The sequence below is a fragment of the Lygodium microphyllum genome, chromosome 10, assembly GCF_053477565.2.
Source record: "Lygodium microphyllum isolate KBCC chromosome 10, Lygodium_microphyllum_v1.1.10, whole genome shotgun sequence".
NCBI lineage: Eukaryota > Viridiplantae > Streptophyta > Polypodiopsida > Schizaeales > Lygodiaceae > Lygodium > Lygodium microphyllum.
In genome coordinates this window covers 119,745,039-119,765,851 of record NC_141144.1, presented here as the reverse complement: position 1 = coordinate 119,765,851, position 20,813 = coordinate 119,745,039, and the positions used below count along the sequence as shown (strand labels likewise).

At 40.9% G+C, this 20,813-nt stretch overlaps 1 protein-coding gene across 1 annotated transcript; it reads left to right on the top strand.

Annotated features, from left to right (window-relative positions):
• The first annotated feature begins 2,894 nt into the window (after window positions 1-2,894).
• LOC148030498 (uncharacterized) lies at window positions 2,895-12,759 on the top strand. The gene is made up of 5 exons (XM_087686839.1): window positions 2,895-3,020; window positions 3,206-3,779; window positions 4,057-4,224; window positions 4,327-5,297; window positions 11,357-12,759. The coding sequence occupies exons 2-5, from the start codon at window positions 3,216-3,218 to the stop codon at window positions 12,708-12,710; spliced, it is 3,057 nt and encodes a 1,018-aa protein (XP_087542965.1). The 5' UTR covers window positions 2,895-3,020; window positions 3,206-3,215; the 3' UTR covers window positions 12,711-12,759.
• Window positions 12,760-20,813: the final 8,054 nt, after the last annotated feature.

The following is a 20,813-nucleotide window of genomic DNA, read 5'->3' as shown; positions in this document are numbered from 1 at the left end:
TAGGTCCTAATCAATTTTGATTGTAACCATAAGTAGAAACTCCTATGTACGTCAAAATATTCCTTATTAAATTTCTTGCAAACATTCAAATAAGTGTAAAAAATTAATATATTGGTGCAAATATCAATGTGTGTATTGAGAACCATAGCAATGCAACCACTTTGATGCTCATTCGATGAATATTCTAACCAATAGGGCTCAACATTAAAAACAAACTTATACACATTTTACATCTTAAATAACATTGTACTCTCCTCGTCCCTTGTTTTTGAATTGCCAAATGCCTACCCATCGTCATTAGAAAGCTTTGAAAAGGCTTATGTAATACATTTAAAGCTACCATCAATTTTAGCTCAAATAGTACCATAAATCAGGAGATGCACTTTGAGCTTCCTCTAATGCTAATTGGGGAGCTGGCATTCTTACTTGTAGATCAACCATAGGATATCTTCTTCTAGTGGTTGATTCTCTCATCTACTCGAGTACCACAAAGAAAAATCCAGTTCCACTATCCACCATCAATGTTGAGTATGTGAGTCCCTGTCTTATAGCTAAGGATTGCCCATGGATTATCAAGATCATATGGGAGTTGGACTTCCACAAGAAATATGTCAATTATTGTGATAATAAGATATATATTAGAATAATATTTTTAGGTGATCTGATCTTAGAGAAACTTAAGCATATTTCTCACATGCCTTACCTCCTTTCACAATAAAGACTTGACCTCCTTTGACAAACAAGAAAAATAAGAAAAAAACAAATAAGAATACAAAGAAGAAGATAAAGAGAGACGAAGAGGAGAGGGGAAAGAATAACAAAGTGAACTCACCTTCAAGTGTACGAAGAAGAATGTGGGTGAAGAATTAAATATCATTTCTCCATGAAAGTTCTCAACCATAACATCTATCACATGAGAGCCCATGGTCTCATATTTTGTGAACAAGAATAGTGGGTGATGAATAAAATGTTTTTTCTTCATCAAAGCTCTCAATCGTGACATCTCTCACATGGGATCTCATGGTCTCATATTGTGTTTCAATCCTTCTCCTAGTGTATATATCTCAAAAGATGGTTTCAAATTGAAGTGAATGATGGCATGTTACTTTTTTAAAGGTTTTTAAATGCGTTTGAGTGCACTTTTATGAAAGTCTTAAAGTCATAGGAATATATAACATTAAAGCACATATATCTTCTAACTTGTATTGTCTTAACTAAATGCCAATTATTTAATGCCAATTTAAACATGCATGCACCTTATTGCGACTATGTGTGTGTTTGATTAGAATTCTAAGAGCTCATGTAATGCCGCAAACATGAGCAAGATATTTCATAAGCATTTAAACATGCATGTCAGGCATCCATATGTAAACTTCAATCATGTTGTACTATAACACAAGATTTGAATACTAGAGAAGAAGAGAATAAGATTTTTCAAAGACTTCATAGAGATGGTTTGATGGTGGATGGGTGTTGAGCTTTGTAGTTTAAGAAATGGATGAGTGTGGTTGTCATCTGGTCAATCCCTTGTAGTATAGAAAATGTAGATAGACTAAGAGCCACAAAGTGGCAAAGGAAGCGAGTAAGATCAAGTGAGAGGAGTGAGAGTGCTATATATATCACATAAGAGATGAGAGATCACACCCGTTTACATTTTAAGAAAACAATCAAACATTATGTAAGCAATAATTCCCTATGGCATACATGATGTTTGCAAATTAGTGTTCCTTTGTTGGTCACTTAAGTAGCACAAAAGAGTGGCAAAAGTGGTGGGGCTAGACATGGTCACTAGATATGCATGCTTAAATGATGGCGTATAACAATGATTGTAGCAATGCTAGTTGTTTTTGTATAAGTGACATTTTTCACCATCACTAAGACCTTTGCGAATTGTAGCACCTTGATTCTCTCAATCTTTTGGTGGATTTATATTGTGCTAATACAATTAAATATATTTATTTATTACATCAAATTGCATTGTTGGCTTAGTACAAGATTGTGCTATGTTTGTAAGGTTGGATCAAACGATTAGTTCTATCGATCTAACCCCAAAGTCTACCGTTGCACTATAGTGTAAATACAAGTAAACAATTCTCCTATCTTCACCAAAATGATTTATTTGCATTAGATGTTTAGTGGAGGGAAGCATAATTAGTGTCCTAATTAATACTATTAGGAACTATGCCATATGCAGTGCTCCAAGGCACCTTTAATGTACGAGATGGCGTAAGCTAGTCTTAACAAAAGCCTACATAGGATAGCATAATAATGGGTACATCAATAATGATAGCGGCAAGCAATACTGCCGCGTGAATTAAAAGTCGTTTAAATGATATCGACAAGCAAATTGCAATATTGCCGCTTCAATTAAAATCCGTTTAAAACATGCATCTGTGACGGATGGGGTTTGACATGTTGAAGTGACTGTACAGTTCACAATAATATAAGTCAAAAGCCAAGGTCACGGAATATCGGGTGAGGTACGGTCTCCTTTCCCGTACTACAAAAGTACTGGTAAAATGGACGGCAATGTCTCGCCACTTGCACGAAAATATCTAGAGAGGCCTACAATATCGTTGTGTGTCTTATTGTGATTAGTGTTTAGTGAGCATAATCCAATGCATCCGAGCGTCTCTTATCCTTAAATATTGACGCACTAAGGTGTGGCCCCCACGGTCCACTAATCCCACTAAAATCCACACTCAACTATAGCTTGCTACAAAGTTCACTTTTAAATGATGGGACTGGGACGGATTCATGGAGGACTTCACTGATATTGCTAACTATGCTGTCAGGATCACAACTGACGTTCGTGGATCCAGTGGATGTGGGAGACGTGTTCGCCACCTTTAGAGAGATGGTAGGCCAGCTTTAAATCTGAATGCTCGGCCTTTAGGAAGGCAATGGACCATACCACACCTGTTGGTCGCGAACTTCCTCCAGGAGCCTTGCTCCCTTATAAAAAGAGGGAAGGTACCAAGGCCTTCGATGTGTAGCTAGCTGTCTGTATGACTTCATTGGTAAGATTTTTGATCCTCGCTAATCCCCTGACTGGAACCAAGTGCATAATCAAGTAGGATATGGGCAGCTATTAACTAAGTCATGCTAGGAAAGATCAGTAATTCGTTACGCATGAGGTTTTAACTGTCCAGTCGCTATTAACTAAGTACGACTGGCTAATGTCGATGAATTCATGCTGCGACAGGTTAACGAATATGGCACTGCAACGGGAAGGTGCAACTCTATGGAGGTGCAGGCTGCTTGTGGCCTTCAGGACCGGTTCGGCATGCTTCATGGCAGGGCTGGTGATGCAGCTGGGCTCGATGCATGTGAAGTGGGTGACGTTCCCGGTCTTCGCCTACGTGATGGCGGTGACAGTGGTGGGCGAATCGACCTTCGGGAAGGCATTCCAGGACACGCTGGGAGTGGTGGCGGGCACCGTCCAGGGCGTGGGCCTTCCCATGCTCGTCCTGCACTGGCTCATCCCTCCTCGCGACATCTCCTTCGGTGTGGCCGTCGCCTGCATCGCCGCCAGCTCCTTCCTCTTCACCTACGGCCTCGGCCCCGCTCGTCTCAGAAACACTCTCTATGGCGATAACATCCTCGCCAAGCGTGTCGCGCTTGCTCACAGTGCCATTATCTTCGTCAACGCCCTCTCCCAGAAGGAGGACATGGAAGAACTCCTGTTTCCCTTGCGGCTCGCCGGCACCACCATTGTCGGTGCCACCTGTGGCATGATTGCCTTGCTTCTGCCCTTTCCACGCCTAGCATCCATCGAGGTACTCTACAACACGACTGCTAGTTATGACACAGACTGATTATGACTGCCACTTATGACCTAGTTATAACTTATCACTGCACTTGGCTGTTATGAATCTCAACGCAACTTATGATTTGTTCTGAATGATGATTATAATCTAGACTGACGAATCGTCCCTGCAAATCGGTATGATGAGTGTCAATTTAACTTTGACTGAGTTGTCCTGCAGCTATTAGAGTACCACTACTCCAAAGATCTTGTTCTGACCAAGTAACTGTTTACATGTCTTGCTGTAGATTCACCAGGAGACAAAATTGTTCGGTCTGATCACGTCCCAACAGATTCAGGCTACCGTAGGAGTCTTCTGCACGGACGACCCCTATGTCTCATCCGCTATGCATTTTCAGTCGAATTCACTCCGTGAACTAGGAGCCAAAGTCTCTGATGAAATAAGCTCTAAAGAGGTACAAAATTATAATATTCATCATTGTGGTCGGAATTACGGGATACTGATGATAGACGGTGTTTAATTATTCTCTACTGTCGTATTTGTCAAACTTTTGCAGCGGGACATAGGTTGGGAAGCTCGACGTCTCATCTGTGGTGGCATTTCACCTGGCACGCAGTACTCTGCAGTCAAAGCGTTCGTAACCTCTGTTCGCGACGATCTTATGGGCATGGACTTGGCCATAACATCTGCTGCAACTGCGAGTAACTGCAAGCTGCTGAGTCTGACGATACCTAGGAAGCTCAAAGATAAGCTTGTGTGTCTTGCTGATTGGGTGTGTCTGGCCCTCGCTGCCAGCGTCGGCAGCCAACAGAGTGGAAAGTCAGCATTATCAATGCCTGCGAATCGAGAGGGCCAATCGGAAAGCCCCAAGAACTATCGAAACATTCTTATAGTAGACGAGGGGAAGGAGGCCTTGACAAGCTTTGATCACGAGATGACTCAATTTCTGATCAGCAAGACTACAGCTGGGATTGCAGCTGAGTCGTTGTCTGTTCATGATACAATATACTGGAGCCAAGAAGAGCTGGCGATCCATTTCTTTCTCTTTAATATGAGGCATGCTGCGGAGCAGACCATGGACTACCTGCGTCCTGCAGCTCTGGGCGTCGACCACCTTCCGACAAAGTTCTGCAGTGCAGTTGCTCATACTAGCCAGCTGCAGCTCCATGTAAGTAGCTGCACCAGACGCAGTATAGAGGTGCATATGCCTGTACATGATGATGGCAGTCATGATATGCCATCTGCTCGGGCTAATCATGAGTTTCCCCCGACTGCAGTTGCAGGACCTGTTTCTGTACCAGCTAAGGAGTTTCCCAAGTACAGCTTCTGGCCAGCATGGGGCTGGAGCTGGGAGTGGAGCTGTATTAGGAGAGTAAGCACGTCTTCTCAGATTATGAGGAAGTTGCTAAAGCAGAACTCTGAACAGCTGCAAACTGCTCTCAAGATGGCTTTGGCGATGGCGGTAGGAGCCTCCCTGGGCTTCTGGTTCGACGAGCCAAAGGGCTACTGGGCGGACATAACCCTGGCCTTGGGCTACGGCTCGGGATAGATCTCAAGTGGGGCTTTTTGGACTGATGTACACGTTGGCAGTTAAGGAGCCGACGTGTGCATCAAAGGAAATTTAACCATCAGGGTTAAAGTTTGGCCATGCATGTATGGCCATGCATGCGAGTGCAGCTGGTGGGCCCCGCAAACTCGCCTTTTGGAAATGTCCTCTCTCTCTCTCCCCGCTGATCCATCCATCCATGGAGGAGGAGGAGGAGGACGAGATGATGTCTATTGATCAAGCATCTCATCCGATGACTGCAGGAAAATCAAGCATCTTCATCAGTGACAAAAAGAAAGCTTACGATCAAGCATCTTCATCAGTGACAAAAGGAAATCTTGCGCCACTCCCTCAATCGACTGTTTTCTCCTTGATTGCGAGGTCTGCTCTTTCACAGCTTCGCTTCCTTTCACAGCAATTATCATGATGAAGTTCGGTATGTCTAGTTCTCGCCTAAGGCTCCTGGTGCATACTCACCTCTAAATATTGATATCGTAGCTTAGCGATTTATACACGGATTCTGTGAAGTTTTGAATAGGTCTAATCTCTGCGTATGCATATAAATAGGTGAGGAGATATTGCAAACGAGAAGATCCAGAAACTCGAGGCAGATTTCCTGATAGATTTGTCTTGGTAAGAATGTTAAGTTGAATCAGTACTTGAACTTTGGTAGCATTATAATTATATATATATATATATATATATATATATATATATATATATATATATATATATATATATATATATATATATATATTAGTAGAATTCTCATCAAGTTGCAAACTATGTGGACATTACAAGTATAGACGATGCCATGCTCAAAATTCAAAAGACTCATTCAAGGAAATCATAATGCTTGTGATCTGATCATTTGGTGTCATTTGGAAAACTCTCTGAAGCGTTCATTAATGTTTTATATTTTAGCATTTGATCTGCTCCTCCCCTCTAAGAAGGGGCCTCAAAGAAGGGTGGGGGGACGTTTACTAAATATGCGAACCTCTTGTCTATAAATTTACTTTGAATAAAAACATATCCTTCCAGCTAACATGTGAATATCCTGATACCCTTCTGCGAAAAAATGAGAAAGGCTACAACTCTAAAGAATTGTTGGTTGGAATTTTAGCTTGCAAATAGATATGTCTATAGAAATTCTTAGCAAGCTAAATATGTATCTCTTTAGATATATACAATTTATCATATACAAGGAAATAAAAATTGTTCATCACTATTGATGGTAGCATAAACATTGATGAGTAACTTTGTTCACATCACTATTGATGGTAGCATAAAGATTGATGAGAAAATGAAGTATTTGGATTGATACTTGTAGACAAGTTTACTTAGATGCCTCTTGATTCATTATATAAGTGCAAGTTGATTTGGGAACATTGAAGATTATTGGTATTGTAAAATTGTGGTATCAAAGCTTACAATACTAATTTAGGATTCAAGTCTAGGAATTAGTAGGGGCTTTAAGTTGGGAGAAAAATGAGGAACATGTATGGTTTCATGACAATAAGGGCCTCTGTAGTAAGGATGCAACTTTTGGAAATTAGTCTAGAGAGAATCAACCTAAATAGCTCTCCATTTCTCATCAAGTAGTAGATGGAAAAAGTGTTTTTAAGCATTTTGAAGTGTTTAATAATAAAGCATTTTGTGATAAAGGCATTTAACACAACTTTTCCCTTCACTAAAGGTGGTTGTATGAAGATACACAATAAAAAAAAATGTTCGATTGATCCTTGTGGAAGAATGTACTTGAATACATTTTGATTATATGTATAGGTGTGAGTTGATTTGGAAGCTTTAAAAAAGGATTGGGCATTGTGACATTGTGGTGTTAAGGCTCGCAATATTGGGTTAGGATAAAAACCTAGAGGACTTACTAGGTTTTTAAGTTGGAGACAAACTAGCAACATTTAGCATTTATCTTTTAGTGAGGTTTAGCATTTTCCAAGGGAAATTGATCATGATCATATGATTTCCTATAGTTATGATTTTTGGAGTTTCCATAAACTAAGCATACTAGGTTTTTAAGTTGGAGACAAACTAGTAACATTTTGCATTTATATTTTAATATTCTCATAAAGAAACTATAAGTCCTCCTAAAGTTCCTGCACATCACCATGAGCTTATCAAATATGTAGATAATGATGCTTCTCTTGGTACCTTTACACACGTGTTGGAGGATTCGCAACAAGTTACCTTACTACAATAACCAGATGTAGAGTTGTTATTGTCTAATGGGTTGCCATCAACACTACTAAATTTCTAGAGATAGATAACTCATGACTAGTCTTGAGTCAAATATTTGTTAAGTCCAAACAGGACCCCAAAAACCATATGATTGAAAAAATCTTCAAATGGTTAAATGTAGCACAAGGGTAGAGATGTTGGCACAATGGGTCAATGTGGAAATGAGCTAAGAATCATTCCCCTTTGGTTCTTTGATGGTCAATGTCATAAAAAGATTTGTCCATCTTATGTGCCAAGTAACCAAAATGTCAATCAACTTGAAGCCTTCCCTACTTCTTCCTCCTCACATGCCTTGTCTAATTTACCTTGCATTGTGACCTTGATTTTTTTGGGAGGCTTTGGAAAAGAGGGGAGCTTCCTCACCTGTGCTTTAGTCCTCAAAACTTTATTGCGACAACCTGTCTCAAAGAATGGGCGTGCCCTAACTAGTGAATTCCCAAAACCATCCTCGATAGGTTGCAAGCTAATAAGTGGATGTGGTAGTTGCGCCTTCGACACCTTTGCTTGTTGGACAGACATCTGCATTTGAAGAGCAAGACGTCGAGCAAACTCTAGTAGTTCCACATCACCATCTGCCAAGCACACATTATTTTAAGACAACCATAATATTTATAGGCGGTCAAAGCTAAGATTGATCATACCCAACACTTACCACACTGGAAGAGTGTCTCATCAACAATTTGGCGTATTTGTGCAATCTTGTGCTCATTTGATGTCATTGATGAGCCTAATAATAAACCTCCAATAATCAATGAATATTGACTTGTAACAATTTAACAATGATAGATTAGAGTTATTTGTACCTGCACCAACCCCACGGGGAGACATGGAAAGTGGGCCCTCAACATCGGTTGGATCCGTGTGGCATAAGAATCCATGACCTATCAAAATTCTTGAATCTCAATAACTTAGCAACTTAGATTGTAAAAAGCACAATAAGGAACTTCTAGCAACAACAAAATGACTCACGTGGTACATCTTTGTTGGACAAGTCGTACAAGTCCATGGATGCCTTGATGACGTGGGAAAAATTTAAACCACTGATCATCAACACCTTTGCTTGGTGCTTGCAAAGGTTGCCACGCATGGCCCACTCACATGAGCAACATGCCCACTCGCAATTTGCATTCTCAACTTTGTGCCACAAATTGGTTCTACTTTGGCTCTTCACCAAGGCAACCTTGTGATCAGCATCCAAGAACCTTACATTATCATCTGGGATTCCTTTGGCACGTTGCATCGAGCTTGCAACAACATCCAATATATTAAAGTTTTTTTTGAACCCGCCCTCCTTCAACATATCCTGATACCAATAATACGAATGGCAAGGGCCCAATAGCTTTTGTAGAAGCCAATCTACCCTCCGACCATGAATTGTCTTACGTCCAGTAAGAAATCGTGATTTTAGAATCCCATGATAGGACTCGATGCTACCATTTGTCTCTTGATTTGAGTGTGGCAAATTTCGAGCTGCTCGAGTCCACATTCCTTGGAAAGTAAACAATACAAATTAGGCAAATAAGAGAGGGAAAATAATTAACTAGGCCACAAAACATTACCTATTGATGCCATCCACTGGTCCTTAAAGTACTTAATGAAGTCCTCCTCCTCCTTGTACCTATGTAAAAAGTCATCCACCAGATCTCTAGCTTCTTGCTCTGTATTCACATGATCGATGTGCACTTGGCTTCGCATGTTCATTATCTGGCCTAGCGCCCTAAACATGTCCGCCCGTTTTGAGGTATCAGAAACCTTCTTGATCAAGTTCTTTAACCAAGCTCGTCGGACGTGCCAAATGCAAAGGTATACTGGCACACCAAAGACCTCCCTATTGCAAAGAACAAAATATAATGAACCTCCAATCCCATGCACAATGCAACATAAAAGTGCCATAAATAAACAATTAATATGAAGGAATGCTTTATAGATGGCTTACCTGATAGCTTGTATTTCTGCAAGCGCATCATCTACCATAAATGCATTAGGCTGCCATGATTTTTTTGCATCAAACATTCGATCCCAAAAAGCCAGTAGCCATGCTCGAATGTCAGCCGTGGTGCTCGAAGATGTAATGACCCATGCAACAGGGACGCCATTACGATGAGAGTCAAATACCAAGATGGTGTATAGATGAAACTGTAGAAGACCATTCTTGTTAACATTAATAAAAAAATTTAAATGAACACAAAAATTAGTGTAAATTTATCTTCTAATACTATACCTTATATTTGTTAGTTCCAAATGTAGCATCCATTGCCAACAACCCATCGTTCCCATGCACTTTTGCCATCTCTAGTTGCCAATCAGTTTGCACACCGAGTGCAAATGCATTCCCTTTTGCCTCATCAAAGAGCTGATAAAAAAAGGTTTGGCTCTTATTGGTAAGGACCCAATTGTGCACGCTACGTGCATCATCCTGGTTCGTTTGCAAAGTGACAGCTTCCAACTTGCTTGAAATATTTAAAATATCCCGCAATGTAAGAAAAGTATCTCTTGTGGTCTTCAAGATACCATCTTTGGCACCCCTTTGCACTGTGTGTATATGTTGTTGCAAAACTTGTTGCGGGGTATACCCTTTGTGAAGCATGTCACAGATCCATGATTTCATCCTCACTGATAGCCATGGTGCAAAGGCCATCCTTGCATTGGATTGTCCAGTGTATAGTGCACCATGACACACATTTCCTTTTGCATCAACATGCTCGTATTGTATATAATTCAAACGGCAAACTGTGGGCCAAAGATATAGTTGCGTAGCCACGAAGTGGCATTGACAACCCACAGCATAGGTTTGGGACTCAACCCTTCGTTTGCCGGCCTTCTTTTGGATTTTCATGGATGGTGGGTTATTACGAGCATCAATCGGACCAAAGTTACACCAAAACCTATAGAATAAAAATAAAATATAACATTCAATGGTATTGCACAAAGTATTGTGGATTGATTAGAGTGTACCACTTTCAGCTTTTAAAATATGGATTTACCCGATAAGCTGCATATGACTATCTGGCATCGGACGTAGAAGTTTTCCTGGTGCATTCTTTGAGGTCCATTGCTTGCGAAATCCAGTTGGAGCATCCTTTCTTTGAGATTCACCGCATATGAAATCGTCCAATCGATCCCATGGAATGTACGCGATGTTCTGGATGTCAAATTTTGATGACGGATTTGAACGTGCCTCCCATTGAAGATTTGAGGCATCAAAGGGACCGGATGGAAGATTTTGGACATAAATTTTTTGATTGGCAATAGTGGATGTGGAGTGGTTGACATTGACGGGAATCATGGTGAAAGGTAAAAATGACAGCTTCAAAAAATGGGAATCATGGTTGCTAAATAAACGGGTAGAAATGGTAGCTTGATGGATGACTGTTAGAAAGGGAAATGGAGGAGGGGGGCGGTGTCTTGAGAGAAGAGTAAGGAGAGCAAGGAGAGCATATCACTCTTTTGAGAAATCCAACTAGTGTTGGTAGGTGAGCCGAAACGGAGGAGTGATTCTATTTTTTAAAGTTAGTCTTTAAACGGAGGAGAAACTACTCAATTAATAGAGGAGGGAGAGTGGGCGGCGGAATAGTAGCTGCAGGCTGCAGGCTGCAACGCTGTCAGAAGTAGACCCCAGGGGCCATGGATGCAAGCTCGATACCATCCATCCGCCATCCTATTGTTAATCTTAGTTTTACTCTGCATGTAAAAAAAAGAATGGTTCGCCTGTGGGGCCTGTTTACGGCCTCTTCATCCTACGTGCACAAAAAACAAGAAACCCCGCTTGAAATCTATCCTGAGCCTTGGGCTACCTGGGGCCATCGAAGGGAGGCTCGTTCAAGGTGGCAGTACTGCGCTCCTTTGGGACGGTGGCAGGCTCGATATACGGTCTGGTGACGGCGATGGCGACGCAAACTCTGTCGATGACAGCGAGGCTGACAGCGCTGGTGCCGTGGGTGATATTGACGAGCTTCCTGCGGCAGAGCAAGTTCTTCGGGTACGCGGGGGCTGTGTCGGCCTTCACGGGGGCTGTTGTCATCCTGGCGCGTACGTCAGGCGGCCCGTCGTCGCCATCATCGATATCGATGCCAGGATATGCTTCCGCCGACCGGGACTTCACAGTGGTCCGCATCGTTGAGGCCTTCCTAGGCATGGCGAGTTTCGTGCTCGTTGAGCTGCTTGTCTTTCCGCGCCGCGCCGCCTCGCTCGTCAAAGCAGACGCCATCGCCGGCCTCGAGAACCTCAAAGCCTTATCCCTCGCCATCCTGTCTGCCTTTGCGACATGCGCAGCTGATGCCGAGCCCGTCCGGCAATGCCTCCTCCCAAGCTGCACCGGCTTCCATCAGGATGATGATCATATCCGGAGCGCAGTCCGCAAGCTGACAGCTGCAGCGGATGCCCTTGCAGTCGCCCTCTCTCGCCAGCGTAAACTCGTGAAGGAGGCAACCGACGAGCCCCAGTTCTGGTACGCCCCCTTCCCCTCTCACCTCTTCTCCCACCTCATTGCTGCCCAGACTCGCCTCCTACAGTACCTCCGCTTCACCATATCTGCTTCTGAAGACATGTTCACTAAGCATGCACCCATCGTGAATAAGATCAATATGGAGCACCATCTCCGAGGGCATCTAGAGAAGGCCATGCACATCACCATTCAAGACAAGCTGGTCACCACACTAACCTTCCTCATCCAAGTCTTGTCCCAACCAACCATACAAGAAACTAGTATTTGCACCACCAACGACTCATGCAACAGCGTTGTGAACGTGGACATCCCTATTCCGGCTGCAATCTCACAGGAGTGCCACCTTTCCCACACCTTCAATAAAGCCCGAACTGTCCTTGCAGAATATTTATTATCCGAACCTACACAAAGATTTCCATCCAGCCCACATTACAAACTCCAACAAGAAATTCTTGTCACTGATCAATGCAAATCGTTTTGCAACAAACTTCATGACCAACCTTCACATCACCCATTACTCCTCCCCACTAGTCAAGTCCTTGTCTCCCTTGTTGTGCTTCAATTTGCTCTCCAGGGCATAATGCAGACTACGGAGGAGCTCCAAAGCATTGTTCAAGAACTATTGCAAGAAGAGAACCCTTGGCGGCTTATCAACTTCCATGCATACTACAATCGTGTCATGCCTAAAAAGTAATATGATTTTAAGATGAAACCCTTTTGCGCATTTCAATTTAAGTAATCCATGGGGTGTTACATTAAAGTTGAATGCATGCTTTTTTATATTTCTCAATCCTTTTTTGACAATTTGGTTGTTATGACTAAATTATTTTCACATGGTTGCATTCACATGCACTCACTCATGGAGTTATATGCTTACTAGAACTCTATGCTGTATAAATAAAATAGCATCTTATAATAATGTCATTTCAAAATCCTACTTTGGTTGGTTAACTAGTGTCCTCACTTTATTCAAAAGGCCCTTCGTTGTTAAATTTCCACATTCTATAGCTAGTAGAGACTAGTAAAATAGACATAATAGAAATTTCAAGATAACTTACACTTTCTCACAATAGTATGATTTTACACAAATGCTTGATTTTTTGTAGTCTATACACAAAAATATAAGTTCAAAAATTATTTTCATCCACCAAATACTATCAAGGACACAAGAACATTAGTACCATACGCTCATTACATAATGGTACATAATTCATCAAGCTACTCAATAGTATCATGCATACATCTATCACTCTAGGGTTCACTATATGTACACTCTCTATATCATGTGCATTCGAGGACTATTTCTAAATGCCTTTATCTATGTTCGATAATAACATGAGCCTTTTCTATTCAATTTGCAAATGCCCCATTTATATGACACCCTTTTTATATGTGAAAACTATTTGAAAATGATAATTTGAAAATCCTATCTTTTAAACCCATATGATACACTTACATATTTATGAGTAACCCCACTAAGTATCTACCTAATGATCATGATTTTAGTTATAGTATCAATACCTAGATTACACCACATATGCATTCTCTTTGATTCATCTTTTCCAAGCTAAGAACTCTTCTTATTGACTTTGCAAGTTCACTCATCTAGTGTCAACTTTCTAGTTTCATATTTGTTTCTCACTTAGCTTTACAATCACCTCCATTACTTCAATGCTAGTTTATACTCACCTTCAATGGTGTCCTTAAGTTCTATGTGATAACTAATGTATAGTTCCAAATAAGAGATATTGACTATTAATGCAACTCCTTGCAAATTTATAGCTCCATTCTAGCTACAATTCTACAACTTAGGATATGTTTATTACAGTGTTATATCTCAAGTTGCATTTTAAGCTATGATATAGTAACTAGTAACTCCATTTGGTATTTTAATTTTACCACATATGTAATTTTATAATTATTTATTCAAAAAGCTACATTATATCCAATCAACATATAAAATAGTAGAACGTGTATGACATTAGATGTTATAGGATGTTAATTGAAAATATAAAATGCTACAATGAAATGCACAATTACAATATTGTACCTTAATAGGATAGCCAAACAATGATCTTTACAATATTATACCTTAATAGGATAGCCAAACAATTGTCTTTATGTATCTATACATATTCATAAGCATGTCATGTATACATTTGGAACCCTAATTTGGTTTGAGTTACAAAAAAAATAACTTAAACATAATGTGTATGCATTGTACAAAATGGTAATAATGAAGAATATTACTTGATAACCTTATATTAGATGAATTTTCTTCAAGTATTGTCTTTGAATCCACTATCCTCCTATTTCATAGATCCAACCTTCTCCTTTCCCTCTTTATCACCTTGTGCCTATATAGGTGAGATATCTTAAATTATATTAGCATCAAAGAATACAATGCTTATGATAATAAATGCCATAATAACTTGTAATTATCTCCTTTATTTAAGTTTTCATTATGCCAACAATAGAGTTGCTTTATGATTGCTGCGTCCTTCCAAACATGTATCCAAGATCTCATCTATTATTTGTGATGATACAATATCTCAATGGTAGTGAGAGGTCTATCCACAAGATGAATCTATAAAATAAAAACACCAACAATATTAGAGAAAAGCATGAAGAATATGAAAATGTATAGAGTTAATGAAGATATTAAATTCTTACAAACCCAACCTTCCATGTTATGATCCCTCATGATTTGACGTGTGAGGATGCATATCACTCGATTTACGATTGTCATGCCTCCATGTGCTATTGACTAGATATCCCTTTTCACATATACTACTTTTCTTGCTTCCACTTTTCCTTGTGAGTTGGACGTTATCCTTCTAGAGGAAACTACGAGCCTACCATTTCTCCTCTTGTCCTTCATCGCTGGTCTCTCTAGTAACGAGGTCTTGTTAGCAAGGATTGATGGAAGCTTATGTATTTTCTATTTATTGATAATTCTCAAGTACTTGCAATTAGAAACCTTCTATATGTAGCCCTAATTATTTCTTAGGGAAAGCTCATATTTTTTCTTCAAACCTTCAAAGACAATTCTTGTAGTTTGCATGCACTATAGAATGGATATGGCTCTCATAACTTCCTTTCCATGCATGTCCTAAAACAGGCCACCCACATCATTTAGCAAGTACTATGTTCCATTTTGTTATGGAGGTCATGGTGACTATAAAGAGCTATCCTCACCCCCGAAAGAGCTACTTAGGAATCCTTTACTTTGGGCACTTTCCCCATTTTTATTTCGTAAAATGATACTTAGCATCCAAACTTGCACTACTATTCTTCTTTTTTAATTGAATCTGCAATTAGTTTTCCATTCATAATGACCATAAAAAACTTTATGTGCGCACTGCTGTCTTTTTCTAGATATTCTTCTAGATCACACACACACACAACATGTAGATCTCTCTCTCTCTCTCTCACTAATTTGTAACGTGTCCACTAGTATCATCCAGGACACGTCTTAGTAGTCCATCGGAAAGGATGTCTAGAAAGCTCCGCTTGGCACTCCCATGGAATGTTACGGGATTTGCAATCTAGGGCTTTCCGCGTCTACCACGTAGTGGAAGTATTCCGGCCGTTCCCACTTAGGATCGACTTGAATTAGGGTTTTCCTGATTGGTCATTTCCTAACAGCAACTAGCGTCGAACCCAAGCTAACTACTTTACACAAAAATGCCAGGCCCGAAGCGGATTCATGCTACACTTGGTTCAAGGAGAATGGGAAACAAGAGGGATGCAAAGCTCAACCTCTCTGCCATAAGGCATAGTCCCATTCCGTTCCCCCTAAAACAACGTAAATCGGGTTAAGACATAACTCTAAGTCAACGCTTTTGTTCTTCGTGTCCTTTGACAATTATTCTGTTGTTCCTAGTGATTTGAGAAAAGTTCCCAGCCAACCGGGACCACCCAACCGTAGGACGGACCCATGGCCCATCCTCCGCACTTTCCTCGAGTTGTTTTAGTTATGTAATTATCTAATACATTAGTTACACATGTAACAACCAGTTTCTTTAATTAATCCGTTAAGCACTAGTTCCTTCACGTAATCTTATCACTTGACATAGAAAAACAATATCAAACAAGTTCTTTATTAATAGGTCATTATATTTAACTTTGAAATACAAAGAGTTCTGCCCGTAGGCTTATCCACAATCCACCCGAAGGCTATCCAGCAATCCATAGGGATCACTATTCCAAGTTTCCGCCCGTAAACTAGTATGCGGACCTCGAGATCCAATCCCGAGTCATGTTAGCCTCTTGTGTAGGACCCGGAAGGCGAGGGATTTACGACCAAAGCCCCCCCTGGCACCCAAGCGTCCTCCTGCTCCAAGTAGCGCTCAACAGAGAGACCTCTCGCAGCGGGTTCAGTCCACGTTCACGGTGTAGTCAACAACCCCCTTGGTTAGGGTCAGGCAGGCAGTCGGGGGTAACTGAAGCTGGCTCTCCCTTCAGGCCTTCAACCTGAAGTATGGATATTCATTTAATTTGTAATTCATTGGTCAAACAAGTCAAACAGTGCTCTAAAATCTCTAGCAAGCACAAACATTTCCTTTGATCATTTTTGTTGTTAGCAAACTACTAAGGAAGGAATCCTTCCTTTCGAATGCATCCAACACTCGATCCGGGGTGTCTTGCAACTTGGCAAGATCCCTTATATTCTGCATTAAGACGTACCCTATTAGCCCAACTTGGTCAAACCTTAAAGTCCATTGGGTACTTCAGTTTCTGGTTTAATCTCCAATTAATCTTCCTTACCCAAGGAGGATATCAAAGTACACATTCTCTTGCAAGATAACTTTGCATAAGGAACCACCATCCTCGTTGCGAGAATTTGGCCTTCCTTCTTGTGATCCAATCACAAGACCATATGACTTCGTACTTGTTGTACAAGCGCCGCATCGTACTATGCGATAATGGAATCATGATCAATCTGTTTTAGGTTCTTTAGGCTGACGTTGTTAGACCTAGGGTTTCCTAGCTTCATTCTTGTAAGAATCTCAGGGACAAAACCTAGTTCCTTTTTTTGTTACAATTTACAATCCCTACATTCAGGGAATGTGGACAAGTAGTTAAGAGATCTGGTCGTTGATGGATTTTGCAAGATTAGGGAATTTAAGAATGCCTTGCGACTAAGTGCATCGGCAACTACATTCTCTTTCCCTGGTCAGTACTTGATTTCAAAGTCATATTCCTCCAACACTTCAATCCACCGACGTTGCCTCATGTTGAGCTCGTTCTGGGTAAAGATCCGTTTGAGACTCTTATGGTCGGTTACTAGAGTAAACTTGTTACCCAACAGGTAGTGTCTCCAAAGCTTTAGAGCATGGATGATAGCTAGTAATTCCAGATCATACGTAGCATAATTCTTTTCATGACTCTTCAATTTTCTTGAAGAGTATGCTACTGGATGACCTTCCTGTATAAGTACACACCCCAAGGCAAGAATGCTAGCATCAGTTACTACCTCGAACTCCTTATTGAGATCTGGAAGTTTTAGAATAGGTGCTGATACCAAACTTTGCTTCAATGTGTCGAAGCTATTTTGTTCGGGAGTTTACCATGCAATGGAAGTTTGCTTCTTCAGTAAGTCCGTCAGAGGTGCTGCAATCAAAGCATAGTTTTTTATGAAGACCCTATACCATCCTGTCAATCCAAGAAAGCTATGTATCTCTTTGATGGATACTGGTGTTGGCCACTCAAGCACATCTCTGACCTTGGTTGGGTCCACTGATATTCCTTCTGTTGATACTATGAATCCCAGATATTCAATCTGACGCTTGAAGAATGCACACTTCTTCATTTTAGCATACAGCTTATGTGACCTCATTGTCTCAAGGACAATCCGAAGTTGAGGTTCATGATCTTCTTCCTATTTCGAATAGACTAAAGTGCCATCAAAGAAGCCAAGCACAAAATCATCAAGATATGGCCTAAAGATGTCCTACATTAACCTATTGAAGGTGGTAGGTGCATTCGTAAGCCCGAATGACATAACTAGGAACTCAAAGTGCCCATATCTTGTATTGAAGGCCGTCTTTGGGATATCTTCTTTCTTGATCCTTATCCGATAGTAACTTGACCTAAGATCAATTTTGGAGAAGATCTTCGCACCCTAAAGACGATCAAGAAGCTCATCTATTCTAGGAATATGATACTTGTTCTTGACTGTTGATGGATTCAATCCACGGTAATCAATACATAGTCGAAGTGTCCCATCTTTCTTTTTCTGGAATAGTATTGGAGCTCTCCAGGGTGAATTGCTAGGACGGATATAGCCCTGCTCTAGCAATTGCTTGAGTTGTTCCTTCAGCTCAATTGCTTCTGGTATGGACATTCTATAAGGTCTCTTTGCATTGGCGCAGCTCCTAGTACTAACTTAATCTCATGATCCACTTCTCTTTGAGGCGGGAGCTCTGTTAATTCTTCAGGGAATACATCCGCGTATTCCTTTAGCCAAAAAGGTCCTTCACAAGACTCTTGCTTCTGATCTAACTTGTTGAGATTAATTAAGTAGACAGGTAATCCTTTTCTGACTCCTTTTATGATCCGAGATACTTTGGCCAATTGGATTCTTGGCACTCCAGCCTCACCTTGGGTTGTGACTAATTCCCTTTCAGAGTTTCGAAAGGAAACTTGACCCTTTCCACAATGAATATGGGCATCATTAGAATTAAGCCAATCCATTCCGAGTAGACATTCATGGATACCTAAATTCATGACTCTGAATTTGACCGAAGTCTTCTTTCCTCCCAGAAAGAATTCCACCTTAGCAGTTTGTCGAGTACAAGTAACCTCACGACCATTTGCCAAATCCACAAGCAGGGTAGGTGCTTCTACTGTGGCTATTCCTAATCTCTTTGCACATGCTGGTGAGATAAAGGAATGTGTACTGCCACAATCAATTAAGGTCTTGAAACCTTTACCTTGATAGTCCGACGGTTTTTGAATCACCGAGAACTGACGATTTGGCCCTCTCTTGTGCAAAGCGGCATGGACTGTCGCTCTTTCGAATTCTGCTTCCATGGTCGGATCTTCTTCTTCTCCTTCTTCGCACATTTGCCTATTGGCAATGCAGGCGGTTCTTCCTCTTCCTCGGGTAGCGGCTCCTTGACCACGGCCTTTTCCTTGGAAAGGTGCTTGGCGATGTCCCCCACCAAGCTTGGGACATTGCCTCTTGAAGTGACCGGGTTCGTTGCAGTGGAAACAATGGAGGTTTTGGCTATTACTTTGAGTAGGAACAAAGTTGTTGACGTTATTCGTCCTTGATTTCTTTCTTTCTCCCTGATTATGACCTTGAACTCTCTTAATTTGAGGTCTGAATGCTCCTCTGTTTGGGTCATTGTAAGACCAAGCTTTGTTACCCCTTGGTCTAGACTGCACCTCCTGAATTATAGGCACTGCTCGAATGAGTGCATCCTGAAGATCTGATGGACGCATAGATTCGTGATGGGTATTTACTCGTGGATTTAAACCCGTACAAAATTTGGACACCTGTTGTGTCATGTCCATCTGTGGCGCATACTTTAAAAGTGAGACGAATTTAGAGTAGTATGCGTCAAGAGTGAGTCCCAACTATTTTAGCTCGTAGAACTCATTCATTTTCTGCGTGTGATATGCAGGTGGCAAGTATCTTAAGACCCTGCACGACATTGATAAACAATGTAGCTACTTAACTCGTAAACAATGTAGCTACTTAACTTTTTATCATCTCTTATGCACAACCAGACATTGATAAAAATAAGTCTTTATTTGTATTTATATGGGCACATCCCTTTTGAATACAACGTTTCATGCGATGATAAGCCAACTGCTACATTTAGTTTGGGGAGAACAACGTTGTATTGCATTTATCTACAGGAACTGTGTAATAGTAAGGTTTTGGGTCATGGATCTTCAGGAATCGATAAGTCACTGGAAGTTCACGATATCCTTTCCGTTGGAATCCATACTTCTCATGGCCGCCCAACACTTTAATCCTGTCGGCGGGGATTACATGGGTTACTTCCTCATATACATATGAGTTCATCTCAACCCTCTGACCTCGAATATGTAAATTCGATTTTACGTGAACTTTCGCAAAAATGAATAGCTTCACGACTTTCAGGTTTTCCAACCACTTGATCCTCTTTAGGTTGGTCTATAGATAAGCAAACCGGTGGGTGGCTATATAGTAGATTCCTAGAGCACCCGTTGTCGTGCTACTGTGCATCCGAGCCGTAAACACCTCCATTTTTGTTGTGCATCTGTGTTATTTTTTCACGTGTGTTTCATTGTGTTTGATTGTTGCGTTATCTTTCCGTCCTTTTCTGTACCCGCATCCAATGTACATACTCCACTTGTGTGTTTGTGTTTGTGTGTGTTTTTGTTTGTGTACGTATTGTGTGTATGTCAAAAAAATATGAAAAACTGATGCCAAAGAATATTATCATGCTATCAATTTCAATGAAGAACTCCAAGAAAAGTGCAGGAAATTGTGGAATCAAAGGAAGCCACGTAGAAGCCGACATTTAAGCTATGAAGACAAAGGTTGCACGTGAACAAGGCCAACGTAACATGCGGGACAATGAAGCAGAAACTGTTTTTACTAGTTTGTCCCAGCTCAACATTGTGTTGTGGAATGCAATGCTCACAGCATATGTAGAGCAGGGACAAGACAAAATATCTCTAGAATTGTATCGCCATATGCAAGAGGAATATGCAATTCAAGATGAGATTACATTGATGACTGTTCTGCAAGCCTGTTGTGAAGTAGGAGAATTGGAGGCTTGTAGGAAACTGCGAT